The sequence below is a fragment of the Wolffia australiana genome, chromosome 1 (assembly GCF_029677425.1).
Source record: "Wolffia australiana isolate 7733 chromosome 1, ASM2967742v1".
NCBI lineage: Eukaryota > Viridiplantae > Streptophyta > Magnoliopsida > Alismatales > Araceae > Wolffia > Wolffia australiana.
The window spans coordinates 11,240,890-11,258,485 of NC_135835.1; the positions used below are offsets into that span (position 1 = coordinate 11,240,890).

General features: G+C 42.8%; 1 protein-coding gene across 4 annotated transcripts; it reads left to right on the forward strand.

Moving 5' to 3' along the window:
- Window positions 1–4,415: 4,415 nt before the first annotated feature.
- BAG4 (BCL-2-associated athanogene 4) lies at window positions 4,416–8,254 on the forward strand. 4 transcript variants are annotated; one of them, XM_078579385.1, is made up of 5 exons: window positions 4,416–4,615; window positions 4,716–4,972; window positions 5,067–5,213; window positions 5,532–5,604; window positions 6,287–6,560. In XM_078579385.1, exons 1-5 carry the CDS (start codon window positions 4,513–4,515, stop codon window positions 6,319–6,321), a joined length of 615 nt encoding a protein of 204 aa, XP_078435511.1. In that variant the 5' UTR covers window positions 4,416–4,512; the 3' UTR covers window positions 6,322–6,560. The 4 variants fall into 4 exon arrangements, with proteins under 4 accessions (XP_078435511.1, XP_078435497.1, XP_078435504.1 ...); XM_078579371.1 differs by lacking the exon at window positions 5,532–5,604 and adding an exon at window positions 8,117–8,254 and having other exon boundaries at window positions 4,421–4,615; window positions 6,287–6,516; XM_078579378.1 differs by lacking the exon at window positions 5,532–5,604 and adding an exon at window positions 6,593–6,657 and having other exon boundaries at window positions 4,421–4,615; window positions 6,287–6,516.
- Window positions 8,255–17,596: the final 9,342 nt, after the last annotated feature.

Sequence of the window (17,596 nt, forward strand, 5' to 3'; positions counted from 1 at the left end):
GCCTAAGGTCGAGCCACGAGAGGAACAGTGACATTTGATACTGTCGAGGAACGCATTGCCCCATAGCTTTTGGGCCATGTCGACCCACAATGTGATGGGTCGTCCTCGTCGCTCGGCGGTGACGCGCTCATTCTCCCAGAAGATTTTGGCCTGTCCGCCAAGTCTCGTTTCCGCATATTTGACGCATAGGTCGTCGTCCATGCGGTACCACCGAAAGTAGGAGTTCATGCTCGACTCCCAGTTGATGAGCTCCTTGGGGTTCCATGAACCCTCGGAGATAGCGACGTCGGCACTCACGCTTCTTTATATGCAGGCGCGGTGCTCCTCTCATCGACGCTCTTTGTCGTTCAAGTGCCGCTCAGGCACCGAGTAGTCCTCGTGACGTGGGTCGACACGTCGATGAGGTGGGGTCAACTCGCGATCAAGGTCATCCCAGTGGTGTAGGCGACCTTCGCGAGGTGCGCGGCCATCGGGCATCGCGTGGGGCGGGTATTGAGGGGCATCATCGGCCTCCTCGTACCGGCGGTGGTGGGGCCGGACATAGTCGTTATGGCGAGCAGGCATTAAGTTTGTGATTACGTCGTCGGACATAGGGGTCTGGAAGGGCCGATCGATCGGCCTCGTATCTGCGGGCATGGTCGTCTCGCGGGTGTCGTCTATCCCAAGCACGAACATCCTGTGGGTATCGTGCATGGTCTCGAGCGATATATCCATATGGTGGGATGTCGTCGGGCCTGCGGTCAAAATCCTCATACTCTTCATCGTCGTCGTACGGGCTCCTCCGTTGGTGCACATGTCGAGCGACCCCGAGTGGGTCGTAATGTTGTCCTCGAACGGCGAGAGCCGGATCGGCGTCGTGTACCAGAGATCGTGGGCGTTTGAGCATTCGCTCCATGCGCTCCATCCTAGCGGCCATGGCACAGATATACGTCCCTTGGTCCTCTGGCGGGTCCTCCTGGAGTCGATGCTGGCGATGGGTTTCTCCTCGTCCACGTCCAGCTCCTTGGTCGTGTACAGCGGCTGTCTTTGGGTGTATCTACGCCTACGGTCATCAAAAGCCCTCGGTAGGGACTCATCGCGGGGTCGCGGAGAGTCATGGGGAGATTCCTGTTGACCACGGAACATATGCGTGAGTTCGCGTGGTTCGGAAGACTCAGGGGCACCCGTGTCAGCGGGTGCAGTCCGCGCGGCTTCGATAGGCGGCTATACCGGGCTGGCTACCGGTGTCGCGGGACGATGTTCCGAGAGGCCAATGACATTGCCTTTCTCATTGGGCGACGGTTTTGAACGTCGGGGGGAGGTAGAACCTCCGTGTTGAGCTCTCCGGCTCGATCGTGTCTCTACGGCCATCCCTAGGGAATCCTATATGACTTTCGAAAAAATGATGCGATGCGGATGTAGCTAGTGATGCAAATGTAGTGTCGGAGGCGTGCTGTGAGCCACCACAGCCTGGCTCTGATACCAATATGATGTAGGACGACGTCGGTGACGTCCTATGGCGGGCGCGTGATCTGCTCGTCCTACTCGAGGACGATCGTCAGGAATTACACGTCCTGCTCTGGGGGTGTCCCGGAAAGGTCCTCCGTAAGGCCTCAATTCGTCAAAGCCGAGGGTGTTGCTATCTCCACGTGATCTGCACCCCACGTGACAGTCGTCGAGGCATTGCTAGGCTCAACAACCGGAGGGCGGGCAGGTCCGCAGGTCTGATGCCGAGATGGCGGCGGCGGGTGGCGGCCGGAGGTGGCGGCAGGCGGCGGGCAGCGCAGGCAACGACTGGAGGTGGCGGCGGGCGGCAGGTTGGTCTAGCGGCGGCCATTGCTGGGCTGGTAGGCGGCCGCGACTGGGCCGCGGGCAGCCGTGGCTGGGCCACGGAGTGGACCGCGAGCGACCGCGGTCTGGGCCGCGGAACTGGGCCGCGGAACTGGGCCGCGGTCCTTGTGGGCTAGCCATGGAGGCCAATTGGGCCGGCGATCCACTATGGCTGGTCCACCTGGGGTTTTAGGGATGACGTGGCAGCGTCTGGGGACGCGTGCAGGAGCGTCCAGCTGAAGCGGCACCTCGGGGTGCGGGCGGGGGCAGCAAGGGAAGCCGCGGCACCTCGGGGCACGGGTTGCGGCGCCTCCGGGCGCGTGGTCCAAGCTGGGCTAGGCTTGGCCAAGCGCCGGCCCAATGGGCGGGTTGGCCCACCGGGCCGGCAGTGGAGCCCAGGGCGAGCGACGGCGCTTCGTGAGCTCACAGCGGTGCTGTGCCATCATTTACTGATGCTTAATCCTGGCCATTGGATCGTTTTATCTCTCTTCCATGTATTTAAAAAATAGCTTTTTTAAATTGGCTGACACTTTTTCCTTGTTCCCCTGTCTTCAAATCTCGTTCTGACACATTGTTGCGCGCGTCCATAGGCTGCAATCATTATGGAATGATGCTGCATTTGAGCGGATGAGATTTAATGCACATAGAGTCGATTGCCGCGTACATTTAATGCTAGCGGCGAATCAGTTATGTGCTTGTGTAATACGAAGAATCATCACAAATGCACATAGAGATTGATTCTCTGCGTGCAATTATTGCACAAAGAAAAGTCAAATAAAAAAGACAACGCTTCCCTTGCCGCCCGCGCCACGTCCTTTTCTTTCTTTCATGATTCGCTCATTATGGCATTGTGCATTGTAATGCCATAATGAGCCAATGATTGTTTTTTTTTTGCGCTTCCAATCATTCACCTGAATTTTCGGCCGAATGACGTGGACACCACCAACTTAATAAAAAATCGTATTTAAAATATTAGATAAATCATAAAAATGAATTATTTTAATTCTAAAAATATTATTGTGGCTAAATAATGGTAAAAAAAATATTAAAAAATATGGAAAAGATTCCATAAAAATTATTAAACCCTTACCAACCTTTAGCCAAGTATTTTATGCCCCGCAAAAGAATTTTGTTCAATGCACTGAGGTTAAATACCATAAAAAATACTAAAAATTTAAAAATAATCATAGAATCAGAATGCAAGTTATTTATATCCATTTATGTGTGATAACATGCAAATATGGCTAGTAAAACATATATATGTATATAATATTCATCAATTTAACATTATAAATTGAAAGTTATCATAGTGATTGTTATCCTAATATCCAGTATGCTTATAACCTTTGGCTCTCGTGTGGCCAGCAAAGGAGTACAGTATACCTGAACATATCTCAATGCCCAAAACAATACTAAACTAAGGTGAATGTATTATTATCTATAAGGGCCACTTGTGTGTGTGTGTGGCCCAGCCCCAGCTTGCTTGTAGTCAACATTCCTAACTGGTAGCGTACTTCGTACCCTTACTATAACATAGCTAGCTTCTTCTTTTGGCAAAAAAGCTTATCTCTTTGTTTTGATGGAGCAACTTTACTTCGTAACATTGATGAAGATTAAGTTTACATAAAAATATTATCCAGTGGAGAAATCAGAACCTTGTGAGCAAGATGTTGATTGGGTTTGTCATCCTCCTCATTGTAGCCCTCCTAAAATCAATAGCATTTCGTCGGAATACATCCTGTCTTTTCACCTTTGTAGTCCTATGCATATCCAGCACTATAACCCCAATCATGGCTACTAATAAAATCAGACTAGGAACCCAAAACCGGACAGAATAGTAGGTATAAAGTAAATTGTCTAATGTTTCCAAATTATTTCAACTTTGTACCTTTCCGGCGTAAACTCTATATCTCAGAAAGGTCATATTTATGTGGGTTGTAGTAATGGAATCAAAACAGCGGTATGATATCCACACCCTATAATGCTTGCAAAGGAGTTCCTCTCTATTTGATCCTCAAGTGCATCATTGAAGCATCTTTTCAGCAACAAGACATATTATCACTTTTAATAGAGGATGACTAAATGCAGAATCTATATCCATACTATGTACTTTTAAATGGTGGGCTTATAAAGTCGACAAGGAGTACAAAGAGGAAGATGGCAAAGTGGAGGGCTCGAAAGAGGACAATGACACAAACTTAAACTCTGTCATCATTTTTTAGTATTTTTTTGGGATATTTTTTCATTTTTTGCATTTTTTATCATGATGTGTCTCCACACTTCTTATAGGTTCTAATTGGGAGCTGATACCTAAGCACTGCTATGTTTAATTAGGTGTAATGATCGGGAGCCAATATTATTCAGGAAGCAACGTCTAATAGGAGCTTTTACTTTCCTCGATGGGCTTTATTGAAGTCCATAATATTTTGACTTTTCTAATTGACTTTGGCATTGACTAGTCTACTTGACGGAACGGGGACCAAACAAGTCCAAACCAGAACCAGACCTAACTTTAGGTAAGGTTTAGAAAACACTAACATCATTTGAAAAATATTTACCGTGCCCACTATTTGGATAGATCAAACCATAGGGATTGGCACTTACATACAAGTTCATTGACCAGGAAGTCTAAAGACTTCGTACTTCTCTGTCTATGGTACAGGAGTCGAATCTGGGACGAAGACCCGTGGGAAGCAGCTAGTAATGAAGGAAGATGGAATCGATGGATCTGGAACTACCATCAAAATCGTGATCTCGAGCGGTTCTCATTTCCGCGAGGTCGCTGTTAATCCGCGTTCGACTTTCGGTAATTCCGTCAACCCTTCCTGCAAGCGAACTGTCGAATAATTCCCTCATAAGTCGAATTTTTGAGAAATTGAAGCGAAGATCTTCTTGATTTTGCTAAGGTGAGCTGAAGATAGTTCTTGCTGAGCTATTTGGATTGGCGCCCGGCGAACAGAGGTTGTTATTCAGAGGAAAAGAGAAGGAGGATGCTGATTTTCTGCACACTGCGGGTGTGAGAGACCAGTCTAGAGTCGTTCTCATGGCGAGTCCTGTGGTTCAGCAAGAGGAGATCTCGGAAACGACGTATCATCAGGTCGATTCCGTCGTTTGCGAAGCTGTTGTTGGTGTGAGAGTTGAGGTGGACAAACTTGCGGAGAAGGTCGATGAGTTGGTTTTTTAATTTTTGCCGATTTTTTTTTTTGGGTGAAGAATTTCACTTTGCTTTGCTTGATCCCTTTGATTGATTTGTTTAGGTTTCTCGACTGGCTTTGGCCATTGAGGGTGGAAACAAAGTTTCAGAGCAAGAATTTTTGGTATTGCCTGAGCTTCTCATGAGACAACTCCTGAAGTTGGATTGCATAGAAGCTGAGGGAGAAGCTAAAGTTCAGAGACGCAACGAGGTTTGATTTTATCCATATGCATTTATATGAAAATTTTCTTCAAACAAATTTCTATGAAATTTTCCTCTGTATGATTTTTCAAATGAACGTAATACTCTTTCATACTGGACAAAAACAAAATATCTCACGCTTTTTAATTTTTCTGGCGTTTGCAGTAATTTAATGCTACTTTTATATCTCAAAGTGATTTATTATTGTAAGATACCTGGATATGCCTTGATTCATACTTTCATTTGTCGATTGCATGTGGCTAACAATTATTTACTTATGATTTTGTCATTCCTGTTGTTTCTCTGATACGATTTCAACCCTCTTTAGGATTTTGTATCGTTTCAGCCTGCTTGGGCCATTTTGGTATACGATTTCAAACCTCTCAGAGGGCAGCAAAGAAGTGAGAAATGAAGTCTGTCTATTCCTCTATCGTTTCCAGACTCCTTCCTCTGTTTCAGTTTCTTCCCTTCACTCCAAACTAGGCTTTTAAATTTGCGTTGGCTAATTCAAATTTAAAATTTAAAAGAGGGTTGAGGATCCAGCTTGATATGTTTATTAGGCCTTTAAATTTTATTTATCTGGCTAATTTTTGCCAACGTGGATTTGTCAGTGCATCCAACTTGATATTTGAATAAGCCTTGAGATGACGGTAGAGCTCTGAACTGCAGATTGTACTAAAACAAGATACCCTGACCAAATTGTCGGGTGGCTTCCCTTCTAGATCGACCTTCCCTCTGGTTCTTTATCCTCTTTTCTCTCCCATTTTCTCTATCTTCCTCGAATAAACCCCTTCCTCAATATGAGCCTACATCAAGGTTCCTCTGAATGAAAACACCCCAAATTAGGCTTCTAAAATATAATTACGCTTTTAAATTAGGGTTGGGGATCCAGCTTGCTATTTTAATTAGGCTTTTAAATATTATTTGTCAGGCTAATTTTTGCCAACTTTGATTCGTCAGTGCATCCATCTTGAGATTTGAATCATCCTTGAGATGGTTGTAGGGCTCTGAACTGTGTATTGAACTAAAACAGGAATCCAATATCTTCCATTTAATGTTGGTTTATTTCTGTGATGTTGCTAGGTGCGGCGGGTGCAGAGCTTGGTAGACACGCTTGATACCCTGAAGGAGAGGAACGGCCGTCCATTCGGCAACAGCAGCAGCAAAGTTGTCTCAGGTGCAACGCAGTGGGAAATATTTGACTCTGACTCAGGTGGCCCGGCGGCGCCAACTCCAGCAGCTACAACCCCAGCCAGTACAACCCAAGACTGGGTACAATTTGATTAGACACCACTAAAACAGACCTATACCAGGTACAATTTAAAATTTATGGTCTTTTTTTATTTTTTAGATATAATCCAGAAATAATATCATGGGACATCTACCCAGGTCTTCTGTTTTCCTGCTTGTGGACCAAAAATTTTGAGTGGAACTAAATTCTACATTTTGAAAAATCCAATACAGCAGAGACTAATGTGTCACTTACGAGATGTTTTAGCGAGAACACACATATAAAAGGGAAAACTAGTGTAAAATAACACAAGTTTTGGGCCTAGAACATTGTGTACAAGTCACATGCAGAAATGTGACTAATGTAAATGAGAAATTCCAATACTTAGTGGTCTCATAAGCATGACAAGATTTCAAAGAAAAAACATGATTAGATTACCCCAGCCCCAGTTATGTAATATACTTCAGCCTTGATATTTGAAATGACTATCAGGTGCTGAATGATGAACAGCTAATGCACACCTGAAAGAAACAAATAAAAAACTAAATATTTAAAAGAGAAACAATGACAAAGGTTTTTAAACAACATGCTGATTACTTGCTACAAGATACAGTATAGTGAAGCCTGCCACAATATATCTCATAATGCTTCCCATACAAGACTATAAATGCAACTTGTAAGTAACATGAAACATGTAACCTTCGTCGGTGAGAACTTTGGATATCATAGTGCTTCATAGATTTCTCCAACACCACGAGGCAACCCATATGCATGATAATAGTATGAGGTTGTGCTTTTGTGACATGCATGTGGCACGAACACCGTGCCTCATACATCCAAGTTACTCCCCTTCTGTGGTAGTTCTTCTCACATCCTCGGGTATTACAAGGTTAAATTGGTGTATGCCTCAACCAGTCTCCTCTTGTGATAATGTCTGTGATGTCCAGTGTAGAAACTTTCAATAAATCATGTGCCACAGCTCTTTCAAAGGTACCAGTGTAATAATACACCCTAATCATAGCTTATTTTTTTGACCCAGGGTTTAAATCTTTTGGGTCAGTTTTTCTTGTTTCTAGATTTTATTTTGTTTTTTTTCGTTGCCTATTTTCCAATCAAAGCTTTTTTTTTTATTTTTTTAAAGTTCTTTCAATAATGTTCCTAAAAATTTTCTGCAAAGTTACTATCCTGTGGCTCTCCTCTAGTATTTTTCTGGGAACCTATTACCATCTGAGATTTCCTTTAACTTTTATTTGTATTTCTTTGTTTCTTAGTTTTCAAGTTTTCATGTAAATGATCTATTAACTTGTACCTAGTTGCTCTGTTTTATTCATTTATTTGTGATTTGTCTTTTATATTTCATGATTTCCTAATTTTATAATTTTTTTCTTCCAAAAAATTCTTAATTCCAAATTTTATATTTCATGGTATATTTTAATTTATTTGTGATTTGTCCTTTTTACTATACAAAAGCTTACAACCCTGTTGTTCTTTCTATTTAATGGCTCGTGATTTGTATCTCTTAGTTTATTAATTTTAAATTATCGTTTTAATTATCTCAAAATTTTGATAATTAAAGAACTTTGTTAATTAATATGCTTATTAATTTTATATAAACATCTTGTTGAGTAAAGATGAATTCAAACAATCTAAAAAAACAAAGTATACTTATTTTTTGACTAAAGATCCGTGTGGGCGTTGTCGGAGGAATGCTGCCCCCCCCCCCCCCCGTTTGGCGGTCCTCTCCGCCGTGCAAGCCAGAGCACGACCTGTCCCCCCCCCTTCCACCGTGCGAGCCCGACCACATCCCCCCCCCCTTCGTGTGACCCTCCCCTCGTGTTTTGTATATCTTAGTTTATTAATTTTAAATAATCATTTTAATTATCTGAAAATTTATTAAAGAGCTTTTTTAATTAATATCCTTATTAATTAAATGCCATGTTAATTATCTTAAAATAAACATCTTGTTGACTAAAGATGAATTCAAACAATCCAAAAAAAAACAAACAAAATATGCTTATTTTTTTGATATAGATCCGCGCGGGCGTTGACGGAGGTCCCCCCCCCCCCACCCGCCCCTCATGGCAGTCCCCTCCGCCCTCCGCGTGGGCTTCGTCCAAGATTCTCATCGTGGTATCCATGCAAGTTCCATAAAAGAAGGGCTTCGCGGGGATGAAATCATGCATGGCGTTGCCAATTCAAGCCGGCCAGTGTCGACAGCACATGAGGGAATGATGGAGCGAGCACGGGCTGACAACGGAGGCGGCAAGATGGAGGATGTGGAAGGTTGGGTGACAATGAGACTCCGGCACTCTAAGAAGACACACACTAAGAACATGCTGCCCCTCCCACAATTGTTCGGCAAGGCTAACAGATGTTTTAGGTGCTTAGCATAGGGACATTATGCACGTGAGTGTAGAGAGCCTGTGATTTTTCGTAGATGCAACAGGGCAGGCCATTGCCAAGTAAATTGTCATCAAGGGAAGAGAAAAGGTGGTGGAACACATGCTCGGGCAAAGCAGCCACTCCGAACTATAGGCTATCAACTGGTCCAGCCACTTGCTAAAGAGAGGGAGGATTACAATAGCATGCTTCACAAGTGCTTGGTGGGAGACATTTACGGCGGCTCTCCTGATCTGGAGGAGGTCCACAGGGACTAATGGAAGAACTTCCTAACGACAGATCAAGCAGATTTTCATCGGTTGGATAGCAATAATAACCTATTCCTCCAGGGGGTATCCTTGAAGACATATGTTGTGGTCTGCAGGTGGACGCATCACAGACACCACGGAGGTGAGATGGCACCGTGTTCTCCCCATGGACGGGGCTGAAAGGAGGAGACAGGGGGTAGTGGTAGAGGCACATGGTGTCCCGTTGGTGCATCAGAGAAGATCGACGCTCGAGAGGATGGTCGAGTCTTTCAAGCGACTTACGCATATCATCTCGTCGGGGTTGGATTCTAGGGACCCTAACGTGGTGATGCTGGTAGTTGAACTGGTGGAGGGAGATCCAATATTTGGGTCAGTCCAATTTCATGGCTGTGATGGAACTTTCAGGGCAAGTATCCGAGCTAGATCGCTTCCGTCGGCACCTTTCGTAACTAGGGGCCCCTTAGACGCGATAGGGCAAGGTGGTGGGGAGTGCTCCAAAATGAATGCACACGTCATTGCAGACCAAAGAGGACATGTTGACACTAGTAGGAGATAAAGGGGGCTAGACCCAAGGAGAGTCTGTGACATTGGTTTCTCCAACACCCCTGACTGCAGATGTACATGCAGCAAAGCGTGGCGGGTCAGACCCTCCTCAAAAGTCGAAGGAAATGGGTGAGTTGACCATCCTGGTGTCTCATCAGGGGGACACTGCCATTGAGGGACAGGGACCGTGGGGTAAGAAAATAAGGGCAGCCCAAAGAACACGACATATCCACAAGGAAGATCTCTGCCGGTTTAAAGATATTGTATATCGTCGGGGAAATTAGCCTTGACAGATGAGCAGGGCAAGACGACATGATTAGTGTGGGGGAAAAATGGTCAAATGCCGTTGAGAATGGAAGGACCATCAAAATAGGCAGTTATGTGTCCGTTGGTGAACGAGGGGACGAAGAATGCAGCTCTCTTGAGCCAAGGAGAGAACGCTGTGATAGAGAGGAACTCAGACATGCAGTGGACGGTGCGTGATTTGGTCGAGAGAGTGGAGCTCCTACCGGAGCAGCTGTTCGGGTGCAATCATCAACCCAATTATGAGGTGCATCTCCTGGAATGTACACGATCTCCATGATCAAGGGAGACGTGGTGTGGTGGAAGGGTATTTGTGGCAATTGGGAGCTGATGTGGTATGCTTACATGAGACAATGGTGGAGAGGTGTGATGCTAGAGAGTAGAACTTAGTGGGGCCAGGGTTCCTAGAGGGTTACGTGGCAATCAATGTAGTTGGCAGATTGGGGGGCTTATTGGTGGCATGGAACACGGTGACCTATGCTAAAGAGGGGTCTTGGACAGGGCAGTATGTGGATATAGTTAAAATCAAGAGAAGGAGCAACAACTTTCATTATGTGGTGGCATCTGTCTACGACCAAGTTATCGCAGCACACTGACACAGACTATGGGAGGAGCTGGAGGCCGTGGTCTCCCTCTTCTAGGGGACCCCCATGCTTATTGGAGGGGATTTTAATGTGACATTGGAGTCGGGCGATAGGTCAGACGGGACGAGAGGGCAAGATCAGGGTTCGGGGGAGTTTTTATCCTTTATATCAGGAGCGGGTATACAAGAAATGGGGCCGATGAATTGTACCTACACATGGAGATGCATGAGGGGACCTAATACTCTCTCCCATCTAGACAGGTCTCTATGCTCGATGGAGCTATTGGAAGAATACCTGTTGGCTGATGTGCGTGCACTCCCTAGACCGTTATGGGATCACGGCCCAATTATTTGGCAGAATAATGTCGGCCAAAACAGACCCACATACTTCAAGATGGATGGATCGTGGTTGCAGGAGAAAGGGTAAAAGTGATGTCATGGTGGTCATCTGAACCCAGCCAAGGCATAGCCACGACGCAATTGGCCATCAAATTGTCAGAATTGCACCTTCTCCTAATAAAATTCAAGACAAAAATCCAAGAAGAACGACATCGCCGTAGAGATGAGGCCCTGTCACGAGTTCAGCAGATGGATGCCCTAGAGGTTATACGGGGTTTAATTGATATTGAGCGCATGGAGAGAAAAAAATGCTGAGAGATAGTGGAAGAGGAAGACAAGAAGCTAAAACTTGATTGGAGACAACGCTCTCGCCAACTATGGCTAAAGGAAGGGGATACCAATACTCGATTTTTTTCATTTAGCAGCAAATGGAAGACGACGCTCAAATCAAATACTCCAGATAAAAGTGGGGGAGCGGGAACTTATCGGGCCACAAGTGATTGGAGAAGCGCTGGCAAACCATTTCAGAGAAGCTACTAAGAGAGGGGCTCGGAACCAATGGAGATGGAGCGGTAGAAGTGCATCAAAGGTGACACAAGTCCAACAAGATGAGCTGGTGAAGCCATTCCTCGTGGAAGAAATGCGGAAATCAATCAAAGGTTTAAATGAAGAGTGTGCACCGGTGATAAGCCAAAAATAGGGGTGAAAATTACGCAAAATTTTTAGCCCTTGTCGTTGTGAATTTTTGGCTTATGCAATAAAATTTATAAAACTCTACTTAATATGTATAGTGATAAGTATGAGTGTCGTCCAAGGGAGGCAAGTAGGAATTTCAATTTGATTTTATTTTTGGTGTTTTAGATCCTAATTAGAGTGAATTTGATCTTCAATGAGGATCAAGTCACCCTAATTAGGTGAGAATTTAGAGAGGGGGGTACAAGAGATGAGATGAAAAGAAGAAATGTGGGCTCTAGATTGAATTAATTGATCCAATTGGATGGATCAAAGAATTCAATTAGAGAGGTTGGAAGAAATTTTTGATTTAAGTTTTGGTTGGTTTTGAGAATTTGCTAAATCAGAAATAAAAAGGGAAATCTTAATCTCCTAAGAATTAAAACTAAATTTTTTAGAGTTTTCTTTTGGAATGCAATTGAATGCCAAGGTAAATCCCTCAATTTCTCCTCTCAATCCTAATCAGGGCTTGTACATGCCGCTCAAGCCAAGCGATTTAGAAGTTCAGATCAGAATAGAGATGAAGAAACAAACAACTTAACCTAATTCATTCAAAATGCATAAAAGTTCAAATACAATAAAGGAAAAAAAGTACCAGATAACTTGATCCAAGCTAGAGCTCCTCCCTGTCTTGCAGCTGTGATAGAGCACCATCCAGAATGAGCTCCTCTCTCAAAATTTAGCTTTTATACTTAGGTTATAGGGTAAAATCACCATTTTACCCCGTTTAGTACTTAATATTTATCTATCAATGTAGGCTAGATCTGAATGATCTAACCGTACAGATAGAAAGAGGATCAAGACGAACAAATCCATAAAAATCATCTCAATCGGACTTCAGCATCAAAAGTTATTAATAAATCAATTTTAAACCAATTTAATCCATTGGATTTAAAATTGATTTATTTATTAGTTTCGTTTTTAAACACGCAATGACGTGTCGCTCTCTCATTGGCTGCCGCATTTTGACTCCTCCTTTTGCAGAAAAGTCCTTAAAAGCCTGGAATTTCTTTTGACGCCGCCCAAAAGTAATTGCGTATATGCTGGCGCACTCTCTCTCCTCCGATTTCTCCTAAAACATTAAAAATATATATTAAAAATTGCAATAAAACCCTGAATGATTTTAAATAGGATCTTTACGCCTGCCGTGGCGACCGAGAGCTGTTTTCAGGGTCTTTTGCAACTAAACGTTACAAAAAGGCCCCAAAAAGTCTAGAAATTGCATAAATATATTTTTTTCTCTTATAAATATGCCCTTTTTTCATAGAATAAATGCATTTCTTCTTGAAATAAATCCCAGAAAATTCCTAAAAATTCGTAAAAAATTCTAGAAAATTCTAGGAAATTCCCTGATTAATTCCCATGTTGATAAATGTCGAAATAAACTTTTGAATGTGCCATTTTCATCCAAAAATAATTATTTCGAGCTTCAATAAATCCTTAAAAATTCATATAATTAACAGAAAATTAGGGAAAAATCAGAAATTACTTGGAAGCATTATTTTTGTGTAAATATATGATAACAACCCAAATTTAAGCCTTTTAAATGCATAAATCATGCTAATAACATGAAATAAAGACCGAAATTAGGGTGTTATCAACCGGCCCCGACGGATTCCCAGTATTCTTCTTCAACGAATTCTGGGAGGGGGTTGGATTAGAGGCAATGAGTACACTAGAAGAGTTCCGAGGAGGTAACTATGGCATGGAGCGACTAGACCGATCATACTTATTTCTGCTGCCCAAGCGCTATGGTCCCATCAACGAGGGGGACTTTAGGCCCATTGCACTTTCAAATTCTATATATCTTATCATCACCAAAGTGTTGGCGAACTGGCTAAGGGTGGTAATTGGGCACCTAATTGGACATTTCAATCAGCTTTTATCCTGGGTTGACAACTGGTGGACAGTGCGGTGGTGGCGGGGGAGATCGTATCTGCATCGAAGGCGAACAAGAGTAAGGGATTCATATGGAAGGTCGACTTTGCTAAAGCATATGACTCGCTTGACTGGAGATTCCTATGGTCTGTTATGTGCAAATGTGAGTTCCCTGATAAATGGGTGACCTGGGTGAGATGGTGTGTTACGTCTCATTCATTATCGATACTGGCCAATGGTTGAGCTGAGGGGGGATGGATCCGCCTTCAAAGGGGAGTCTGACAAGGCTGCTAGTTAGCACCACTGTTGTTTCTTGTCACGGTAGACCCCCTAGCTACCTGCACACTCAAAGCCTGCGAACAAGGCCTACTCAATGGGCTTTTAGACGGCGAGCTACCCTGAGGGCATCCCGCTTCTATAGTATGCGGATGACACCACATTTTTCAATGAAGGCTTGATAACAGAAGCTCGTATTGTATTGGCATTACTTGATCTATTTGCGGACTTCTCGGGGTCGGAACTCAATCGAGCTTAGTTGGCTTTCGTGAGCTTAGCACTTTCTTCAAAGGAAGAGGCACAATGTGCTAGAGCTTTAGGCGCACCTCGAGGCTCGCTCCCAATGTGTTACTTGGGTCTCCCCCTAACAGGGCGGCGTATTCTAGCTGCTGAATGGCAATTGCTGGACAAGAAAGTAGAAAGGTGGCTAGAGGGATGGTAGAACAAAGTACTTTCAAAAGGAGGAAGTCTGGTGGTCAGTGCTTTCTACGATCCCGATATTCTACTTATCGATACTTATAAATACCAGCAAGAGGGGTGGACCAACTGGAGGGGGCGATGAGACGATTCTTCTCGGGAGGCCATAGAGAGGAAGAAAGAAAGAAAGGGTGCCGCTAGATGCGTGGGAGATACTATGCAGACCAGTAAAGCAAGGAGGGTTGGGGATCCTTCATCTGGAATCAATGAATTTGGCACTATTGACCAAGTGGGTGGAAAGGATTGCGACTTCAGTGGAGGGGCTGGTTTTCAATGTCATGAGAGAAAGGTATGGCTCCGAGATAGATTGGGAGAGATGTTGGGCTAGAGTTATGGAAGAGTCCCCCTTTGGAGCGGTCTGCACCAAGCCATACCTTGCATTCGTGAGTTCTTTCAGCCCAAATTGGGAGATGGGGCATCATTTCATTTTTGGATTGACAACTGGTCCAATCATGGCTCCATGAATTTGAGGTTCCCAAGGATATTTGCTCTAGCAAGGAACCCAGAGGCCACGGGGAATGTTGGGGTGAGGCTTGGGTCCCTATGCTGACATCAGCTTTATCAGAGCCACAGTTTGAGGAGCTGTTGGGGCTGCAAGAGATACTTCTACCACTCAGACCGTCAGTTGATTCTCATGATGGCGGGATGTGGCGGGGGTCGTCTTTCTCGATGAAAGATGCATATCCAAAAATCTGAGTAGTGAGGGACGATGAGACAACCATTAAGTCCTGCCACATGTTGATGACACACAAAGTCTCCCTTAAAGTGCAGCTCTTCAACTGGTGGCTGAGACGACGAAGGCTGGTCACACGGGTCTATCGGCGGAGATGGGCCCCCGCGGCTCCCATTGACTGTCCTATGTGTGATAGGGGAGAGGAAGACTGCTCCCACTTGTTCTTCACATGTCAGTTCACACAAGGGGTCTGGGCATCGCAGCAACTACCGGGGATGGATATCTCCTCAAGTGAGGCCTTTTGGGCTTCAGTTTTAGAGGGGAGACTTAGAAGCTGACTGGAATAGGGGGCTTACTCGCGGTGCTTTGGGCGATATGGCTGCACCAAAATGAGGTAGTGTTTAAAGGGAGGGCAGCTTCGATGGAGAACGACACTCATGATGTGGAGGCGTAGATGTCTTTTTGGGGTGGAGGGTGAGGATAGCCTATTTAGGGCCTGACTGTATATTGTTTGTACAAAATATTTACGGTTAATGATAGTTGGTAGGCCACCGGCTTCGGGTAGTCTTCCTAATTGTTCAATAATAACAATAATTTCTGATGTAGATCAATTCAGTGACTCCTTTCTCGAAAATCACCTACTACTGATTCTTAGAGTCTCCAAGCGAATCCTTTCAAGATCAACTATCCTCATCAAACAAGGAGTGTATAGTGCTATTCAATCCATATAATTTAATGTAGTCTGCAAAAATCTTACAGATATGAAATGTTCGGAAATATGCTACAAAATGAGCAGCAGCTATAGAATACTCGTTACTCTATTCTGATGATTTATCTCATTAACTTTATCACAGATATCATATGACCAAACACATTTTATACATGCTATCTTTTTGAGAAGGTTGAATGTATGACCTGAAGAGAAACTAATGGACATTGCTAAGGGACAAGCAATGATTAAACTGAGGGATATTTGATAAGAAAAAATTACAACATGCTTAAATTGCACATCTAATCCATATTTATTTATGAACTTTAAATATGAACCCCCATTCCTACATGAAATATTCATAAAATATGATTAATCTAGTTTTGATACTTAAATTCTCAAATACAATGTTTATCGTATTTATTAATACTACCCACACGTTTGTGAACAAAGTGAAAATATATTTCTATATGTTTAGTTCATTTATGAAAGACATATTTCTTTGTAAGATAAGTATCTCCTAAATTATCACACCATAGTATAGGAGTCTTAATATATGGAAGATGTAGTTCATTGAGCAAGGATTGTATCTATTGAAGTTTGGCTGTTCCATTTCCTACAGCTTTATACTCAAGTTCAATGCTCGACCTGGCCATAATTTTCTATTTCCGAATGTTCAACTTACCAGATTAGACCCACAAAAAATTTGATTACCGCTGTTTGACCTACGTTTAACAATATTATCTGTCCACTCAGGGTCACTGAAAACTTCAAGCTGTGAGAAGGATGTCGATCCAAAACTAAATTGCAATTGGTGTTCCCTTAAATATATCTCAAAATATAACTCAAATGATACTTTAGAGCAACCTAGTGACTGGACCGAGGATCATGCATATATTGATATATTTTATTGGTGTCATATGCAATATAAATCTGTGTAATAGGAAGATATTGAAGACTCCGAAAAGTTTTCTGATATTTAGTTGCATCATATTTACTAGTTTAGATTGCATGACTACATCGATGGGAGTCAACACAACACAAAGTGCTGACAGGTTTAGAGTGTTCCTAACTGATAACGCACAAATAAATGAATTATTTCTGTGATATTTACATATTTTTAAGCATTAAAATAATTTAAAATCCATGTATCAAGCATTAAACGCATTAAAATATTCTGTATTTTGGGGATTTAATGGTTATGATTTTTAGGACATCATATTATTAAGGAAAATAATTTTTTGATTTGGAATTTATTTTTTATGAATTTGTTGAGTTTATATTCATGGATATATGACTATTCAAAGACCAAAGATATTATTATTATATATTTATTTTATCATAATTTTTTGATGTATTTTTGCCTTACAATATCGGCCTATGATATGTCGCCATTCAATTCGACCAACTGGCGACCAATCAAAAGGTTCCATAAGGATTAGCTGCACTAATCATTGCAAAAAAGTATAATAATGGCAATTTTATTCACAGGGGCGACATGTACCAATAGAGATAAATGAGAGATTTAAATGACAATAAATGTGATTTGTATATTGAGAAGCAAAATAATAAAAAAGAAGGGAGAGAAAAGTATAAAATTGCAGCAATACACATGTACTACCACAACTGATTAAAAAAAAGACAGCTTCACGTGACTTGGAAACATGTCCCACATCAAGCAATCATTGGGAATATTCTCCATTTTTTGACATAAATAACACGTGTCAGCATATAATTTTCTAAAAAAAGAAGAATCTTGTGATGTGGTGTGTGACCAAGTGCCACCACGTCACAAGAATTAAACATGATATTTAATTTTTTTTTCTTTTTCTCTCTTTTTCTTAAGCATAGATGCACATGGCGCTCTTGGAGTTTGGGGTCACGCCAACGATTAAATGATTTATGATTGGACATTTCCTCTGAAAACGAAAAATGATGAAGCATCAATGCCAATGAGGAGATGTAAAAAAATAGACGACTAAAATTTCTCCAACTTCAAAG